The sequence below is a fragment of the Dasypus novemcinctus genome, chromosome 17 (genome assembly GCF_030445035.2).
Source record: "Dasypus novemcinctus isolate mDasNov1 chromosome 17, mDasNov1.1.hap2, whole genome shotgun sequence".
Lineage (NCBI taxonomy): Eukaryota > Metazoa > Chordata > Mammalia > Cingulata > Dasypodidae > Dasypus > Dasypus novemcinctus.
Window position 1 is genome coordinate 51546745 of NC_080689.1, and position 8303 is coordinate 51555047.

The window sequence follows — 8303 nt, forward strand, 5'->3', positions numbered from 1 at the left end:
GGTCTTTAAAACCTTTTTTAAAAAATGATTATGACTTTAACATTTTAGCTATTAATCTTAGTCCTATATTTAGAAGTTTAATGTATCAGAGGAAATGCTATCTAAAAGAAAACTCCAGAAACAATCTTGAAATAGAAAAATCTTCTGGTCCTCCCCTTATTTGTTTTGTAGATTTAATTTTCTTAGTTCATATTTTCTTATAGAATCACCTATATATTCCCATCTGGGAAACAAATGCAAATAAATGTAAGATTCAGAAAACAATCCAGACAAATTTATTTTGAATTTCAAATTATTGGAGTACATCTAATGGCTGATAAGAATGACCCCCACAAAACAGAGATAAGATTAATCAGCCAGTATATATGGATTAAATCTTTGATTGAACTTTACATGTAATTACATGTAAATTTTTAAAAATTAGCATAGTTTGCCCAGGTATAATTAAGAAAGAGTGGGAAGTGAAGACATACTTTTCAGTTAAGCAATAAAAGAAAGAATAAGGAAAAACATGGAAATCCCAAGATAAGCATGAATTGCAGGAATGGAAAATTGGAGAGAATGATTTTTATTGTAGCTAAAACCAACCCTCAATGAAACAGATTATTCATAAAGGCACATTTCCCTATAGGAAAAAAAGAAAAATGATAAAAATATTATATCCCTTAAGACAATCCAATCCAACAATCTCTCTTTTTTTTAAAAGATTTATTTATTTTGTATTTCTTTCTCCCCCCCCCCCCATTGTCTGCTCTCTGTGTTCATTCGCTGTGTGTTCTTTTGTGTCCACTTCTATTCTTGTCAGCGGCATGGGAATCTGTGTCTCTTTTTGTTGCATCATCTTGCTGCGTCAGCTGTCTGTGTGTGCGGTGCTACTTCTGGGCAGGCTGGACTTTTGCACTGGGCGACTCTCCTTATGGGGCGCACTCCTTGCGCGTGGGGCTCCCCTACGCGGGGGACACCCCTGCGTGGCAGGGTACTCCTTGCGCACATCAGCACTGCATATTGGCCAGCTCCACACAGGTTAAAGAGGCCTGGGGTTTGAACCATGGACCTCCCATGTGGTAGGCGGACACCCTATCCATTGAGCCAAGTCTGCTTCCCATCAACAATCTCTTAAAAGTGATTTTCACAACTTTGTTCTTTACTATATTTCCTTAAATAGGTGTTCCCTATTAGCAAGGGAACATACCAATTTAGGATCATGAGTTAAAGTTCCTCTGGCCATCTTAGTTCTTGCTTATCAGTCAGTAGGCACCCTGGTTTTCAACTCTTATGTGAATCTGCTTGGTATGAAGCAGTTCTTTAGTGAACAGTGATCTAGTAGGAGCGATCCCAAGAACTAAAGTGCTTACTTAGTACAGTGCCTGCTACACAGAAGGTTTGGTTTTTTTCTCTTCCCTTCTCTTGCAAGAAAGAATGAATTCTGTAATAAAAATAACAAACCCATACCCAAAAGAAATGGTAAGTCAGGAATGATTTGCTGCTGATACTTTAACATAAACACTTTATAATTTACTGGAAAAAAATTTGTACACCACCATCTTAAATACTGAACATGGTTTTATGAAAGTGACAATTTTATGATAAATAGTTCCTAAGTACCATGACAATCCATCTGTTTTCTTCTGAACCTCAATATTATCGATCATACTAGGGTTAGAATCTAACCCTGGAAGGCATGCTAATCTGGTCTCCTAGCTTTTCAATACAGTCTAAATACAAGAATATTGACAAGCATTTCCATGTACTTCAAGAAATAGGATCAGATGTACAGCCAAGATGTGGGTAACAGACAAGTTTAAAAGAAATGTATACATTTCTATTTATAGCTCTTAACTAGAAATATTACAGTAAAACAGGTCAATTACAAACACCAAAAGACAGATTTCTACATGCCTGAAAAGGCCAACAATGACAAAAAATATTAAGATATTAGGCATCAAGTGACAACATCTAGGTTTTAGGGTTAACTCTGCTGTTTTCATGTACTGTGCAAACAAAGCCTTATTATTTCTCCCAAACTTGGAATTCCAGAGCTAGAGAGTATACAATTCAAAACACTTGCTTTGGCCTTTTTCTCATGCTAGATCTCTGATTATTTCCTCTTAAGAGTCTTCTAGAATGATTTCAGATTTTCACTCAACAGTACTGGGTCAAATCTCTTCTACACATGACCTCATCCTTCTCCTGTCTCCTCTGTTCGCAGAGAGCCGGTCAAAGTCTTGGAGGTGAAAACGGGTTGCCAACTGATTTACCATTTTCCTCAAGGCAAGAAATGCTGCAACAACTTGGAATGTAAGGAAGATAGTGAAGATGATATGTATTGCTCTTTCCAGTGGCAGATTCTTTAAGCCTTCATTAAAGAGCAAGAAAAGAATTAAAGGCAATTGCAATAGAAGGCTCAAAAGCCAAAAGCCAGCCAACTCAGGAACCTGTAAAGACACATATTAAGAGTAATATGATCAGTAAAGTACAGTCTTCTGATTACACAGAGAAGTACTCAGCATCAATATGAGCCCACACTGGGCAAGAATCTGTGGGCAATTCAAAAGAAGTAGGACATGATCTTTGTCTTCAGAGAACTTACAGTCTAGTTGGGAAGACAAAACTAAATTATGTGAAACAATCTTAGAATACTACACTTCAGTGAATAATTAAATGCAACATTTAGAGGTATAGACTAAATGTTACACAAGAAATAAGACAAGAGAGTAATGAGAATAGGTTAAAAAAAAAAAAAGGCTTCAAGGATGTGGGCTTTTAGGTTGGGTGAAAGGAAAGAAGAGAACTAAGCAAAGATGTGAAGCAAGCATGATAATCAACACATCAGCCAGGAGTGGATGCTTGTGTTAGGAAATAGCAGAAAATACACTAAACAGGCTAGGTAGGGCCTAATTATGAAGGGCCTGGAAAAAAACACAAATATCTTTAGGCATTATCCCTAAGCGCTTGTTACAGTAGATGCTTACTCAACATGAAGACACAGAAAACAATCTTTGTACCTGACATAGGAAATTAATTTATATCCTCCAATTCCCTTCTCCTCCCTTCCCCCCATTTTCTTATTCAGGAACCAAATAAACATGTTTCATTGACCAAGTATTTTCAAGACTGATGAGACAGAGATAAAATGATCAATTCTTAAGTGCTTACTATGTTCAGACACTGTATATAAGTCATTTTATTTAATCCCAAGAAACCTGTGAATTAAATATTATTTTCTCTATCTTAAGTACGAGGAAACCAAGGTTGGAAAGATTAAGCAAATAAACCACAGTGACAAAAGTAGAAAAGTTATAAATAAATAAATAATAATAATAAAAAAAAAAAGTAGAAAAGTTGAGCCTGGCCTTAAGTTCAGACCTGTGCTCTGTCCAGCACATCTCAAAGCCTTTTCCTTGCTATGAAAGCTCTACTGCATTTATGTGTAGCACTGACCAGAAGGAAAGAAGAGCCTACCTTCTCTTGTAGGTTACCCATGTAGCCCAAATACAACCGGATGGCTTCAATTAAGGTAATGAGGATGATAACAGTGACCACAATGAATTTGTAGTAGTCAGGCAAGATAGAATACTAAAATAAAAAATAAAAACAAAAATAAACAAGTTTGTATAATCTCACATATCATGAAACTGACCTAGGATAGAATAAAATAATTAGGACTTTAATTTGATTGACAATATAATAATGCTAAGGATGGGTAGAAGACATCTCAGTAGGGGTATAAAATATAGACTTACCTTCAGCTGAAGCATCATAATGCTGCTCACCCACCACAGTGGGAAGAAATAAGTGTTAAAATAAATTGACATCTGCAATGCCAAACTGGAGACCATTTCATTATCTATAGAAAAAAAACAACAACAAAAAACAGAGAAAAGAAACTCTAAATCCTGGTCTATGCCCTACAAGTCCTTTCATTCCTTAGAATAACATTTTTGGTACAAAAAAACTCCCAATTGTATGCCTATTTATAATCATTGATGGGGAGCAGATGTAGCTCAATGGTTGAGTGTCTGCCTCCCATGGGCAAGGTCCTGGGTTCAATCTCTGGTACCTCCTAAAAACAAAACAAAACAAAACAATGATCTATAATCATTGATGGTAAAAGGAATATTCACCATAATATCATTTAGTTCAAATATTGGTATTTGGAAACATGTTTCATTATATCTCAATTACTTCATCATTTTGTCATTACAGTCTCCTGACCTATTTGCATACCCCTGGTATAGATTATATGTGGAAAATTAATATGCATCTTACTGAACAGTAACAATAATTACATTATCTCCTTTGTAGAATTCTACGTAAGGAGCCTATAAAATGAATACACAGAATACATATAATCTCCCCAAGTTATTAGGTACATCCCCTTTTCAGCATACCCTAATCCAACCCATTCATTCACACCCAATTCAATGTCCCTTTTTCCATAACTCCTTCCCTGATCATGTTGCTTCACTCCAGCAGAAATCCCCTCTCCCACCAGAGGTACTAATTCTAAATTGTGGAAAGCATTAGCAAAGAACCACATTCCCACCTTACCTCACCTCACCTACCCCACACTCCTCCCCTCCCCTCCCAGAAACAGCCTGGTGAAGGAAACAGAACATGAACTACAAGTTCAACTAGGACAGACATTCCCCAATCCCCCACCCCTCAACTCTGAATGCCAGACCTGGAATAAGGTATTTAACCTTTTTTTTTTTTTTAAAGATTTATTTATTTATTTTATTTAATTCCCCCCCTCCCCCAGTTGTCTGTTCTCTGTGTCTATTTGCTGCGTCTTGTTTCTTTGTCTGCTTCTGTTGTCGTCAGCGGCACGGGAAGTTTGGGCGGCGCCATTCCTGGGCAGGCTGCACCTTCCTTCACGCTGGGCGGCTCTTCTTACGGGGCGCACTCCTTGTGCGTGGGGCTCCCCTACGTGGGGGACACCCTGAGTGGCAGGGCACTCCTTGTGCGCATCAGTACCGTGCATGGGCCAGCTCCACACCCGTCAAGGAGGCCGGGGTTTGAACCGCGGACCTCCCATGTGGTAGACGGACACCCTAACCACTGGGCCAAGTCCGCTTCCCGGTATTTAACCTTTTTGAGCCTCAGTTTCTTCATCTGTAAAATGGTAACATTAAAACTACTTCACATTGGGGGAGAAGATGTGGCTCAAGCAGTTGAGTACCTGCCTCCCACATGGAAGGTCCTGGGTTCAGTTCCCAGTGCCTCCTAAAGGAAAAAACAGACAAGGTACAGACAACAAGCAAAAAAACAATGTGCAAACAGATGAGGGAGCCACCTCGGGGCAGGGGTGGGAAACTATTAAAAAAAAAACAAACTACCTCACAGGCTGCTTTTTTAGAGTATATAAATTATTTCACCTTAGCACTGTGCCTGGCACTTAACAGCCACTCAGTAAATAATAGTTCCCTTTTTTTCTTTAACTACTCAGATCTGAGACCCTCACAGAACTTAGCATCTTGTTTTATGCACAGTAAATACCAAATAACGTAAACTGAAAGAATGAATTAATGAAAACATACAGTCTTAAGGACATTACCAGTATAGCCATTCTTTTTAAATGTGTTCCATTTACCTAAGGCTGATAACATAGTACTTTCTTGCTTCTATGTAAGAGAAAGGGGTCTTAAATTAAGAATTTGATTTTTAAAATTGAGAACTATAAAAAAGTACATCATAAAGTTGACTAAATTCTAACAATTTAAGAACAGATATTATATTTTTAAATCAGTTGCTCTAAATGTAGGAATTTACAAAGGTTCGAAAATAATTTCTTGAAAACAGATGATATTTTTCTTTCTCCACAGCTGAATAGTTTGAATGTCATTTAATAATTTAAAAAATAAGAAATAATCATGATCTCAACAGCCAGAAGGTTTCCTTTAGCTCTAAAAATAAAACTAATTATTATGATTTGCTTTTGCTTGCACATATTTATTATATCACCATTGATAAAGGAATAAATTCTTAAAATCTTAAAATCATCAGCCTAGGATTTTTTTTTCCATAACAGTACAACTCTTGGTTAGCTGTGGACATGATAGTGACATAAACTTGTAAACACAGTACAAATAATCAAACCTACTTCAGATCCACAAAGAAGAAAACAAGGGGAAAAAAATGATAAATTGGTTAAGCTAAAAATTTTAGTACCTTTGACAGAAACTGTAGTCAAAATTTTGCAAAGAAAACCTTTTCTGTTAGAAATTTTGTGCGTGAACATTTTAAGAGTTATACGCTGTCCATATTTCTGCATATCAATTTTAAAATTACATATTTGAAAATGATGTTAATACGTAAATGAACTTCAAAAGGACAAGAAATCAATTTATTAAATTTTACAAAAGTACAAGTTGAGTTCTGGGTACTCAATTTAAATTAAAATATATAAATCTGGGGTAGGCAAACTTCTGGTCAGCTGCCTGTTTTTGTACAGTCAATAAGCTAAGAATGGTTTCACACATTTTTAAATGGTTGAAAAAAAATAGTATTTCATGGCACATGAAAAACATTTGAAATTCAAATTTCAGTGGCCATAAGTAAAGATTTATTGGAATGCAGCCATGCCCATTCATTTACTTACTGTCTATGGCTGCTACAGTAACCCTGTGGCTGGCAAAGCCTAAAATTTGCTATCTGGACCTATACAGAAAACTGCTGACCCGATTTAAATCACTGCCTAGAATCATCAGATTTTAGTGTCTGTTAAGTGTCAGCTGCAGAAATCAGAAACATGAAAACCTAATTTTCACATTATGTTTTTCCCTGTATATCCCAAATCATCAAAAGGTCTAAAATCTGGGGACAGGCAAGTAATCAAGGTGACAAACTGCAACTCTGGGAATCGACCTTGCTTTCCTCTCCTTCTTTAAAAACAAACCCCTGAAACGATTTCGATTTCCCAGCAGTGATAAAAACCGCAAAGATGCAATCGTCACGACTTAAGAGGAAAAACTATTTTGGAGGGAACTGCGTTTTCGCTTGTCATCATGTTAAATGAAGTATCGTGGTTTTTTCTTAGAGAGCTATGTATAGGGAATGAAGCGATGACAGGGAAGGTGACCAGTTTTACTCAAGGCCCAGCAAGAGTGGCAGCTGTCACTGTATAGAGTGGTCAGAGGTTTAAAAGGACTCATTTAAAAATTTTTTCATTTCTTGTGCTGTAAAACAGATTTGAGAGGGAAGGTACTTGTTCTGCTAGGAAGTGAGAAAAGGCAAATAACATTTCACAGAAGCGGGGCGTTTTTGTGTGTGTGGAGGCTCCCACCTCTCCAGATCCCAACATGGACATAAAAGCAGGGGCAGACACTGGAGAAAATGCAACCACGGCCTTCGGGAAGGACGCGGGAATGGGAGTGAGTGACTAAGGCGGTTTTTAAATGGAATTTTATTTTTTTAGGCTCTTCCCAGGCGGCGCTGAGCTCCACGCGGTGCAAAGGCCCGCGCCTGCTCAGCCGCCGCGCTTTTAATGCGTGGATCAGGCCGCAGCTTGGCCAGATCAGGAAGCCCCGGGTTCTGGCCCAGAGGCTCCCCAGCCGCAACCTCGGCCTCTGCCCGCACGGCAGACAACCAGCTGAAGGCGAAATCGCCATTTTTGGTCCGGGCATGCTCTGGACACTCCGGAGCTGGCACCAGGCCCTCTGCGGGCCACACCCCCTTCGTTGGGCCAAGGCCACTCACCCGGACCCTCGTTGTACTCTGGCCCGGTGCGGTTCGAGTCACTGAACACCGTGCGGCTGAAATTTCCCAGCCGCTGACGGACCGGATCTGGGAGCTCCATTCCTGGGCCTCGGTACCCCTCGGCCGGTCAGACACAGCTTACTCTGCAGACGCAGTTGCGCTCTGCGGTTCCCATGGCAACCCGGCTGCGCGAGGCTCTGCGAGGCTCTGCGAGGCTCCGCGGGGCCAGCGCCGCGTGCCTAGAACAGAGATGCGCGGGGCCGCCGGGATCCATTCCCCAGGAACCAAGGTCTGAGCAGTGTACAGAACAGCAGCTGCTTTAGTCCTGGTAACCCCCACCATTTTAAGAACCAAAACAAAATAATAAATAAGCTGGGACTAGATTGTGCTGCAATGCGCTGAGCCCTCACACCTTGCCAGTGAGACGGTAAATCGGGACATCCTTTCCGGAGAGAAATATAAAATGGATGCAGGGCTTAAAATGTCATTGACCCAGCAGTTCCTCGTATATCTGTAAAATAATGTTGCATATCGATTTGTTTTTTTTTAGTAAAAAGCAATTTATAAATCATCAAAATATACAGCAATAGGCAGCTGATTAAATG

At 39.2% G+C, this 8303-nt stretch overlaps 1 protein-coding gene across 1 annotated transcript; it reads right to left on the reverse strand.

Moving 5' to 3' along the window:
- Positions 1 to 252: 252 nt before the first annotated feature.
- On the reverse strand, positions 253 to 7806 carry TMEM17 (transmembrane protein 17). The gene is made up of 4 exons (XM_004478460.5): positions 7699 to 7806; positions 3744 to 3847; positions 3463 to 3576; positions 253 to 2435 (listed from the first exon to the last, which is right to left on the reverse strand). Exons 1-4 carry the CDS (start codon positions 7796 to 7798, stop codon positions 2157 to 2159), a joined length of 597 nt encoding a protein of 198 aa, XP_004478517.1. The 5' UTR covers positions 7799 to 7806; the 3' UTR covers positions 253 to 2156.
- Positions 7807 to 8303: the final 497 nt, after the last annotated feature.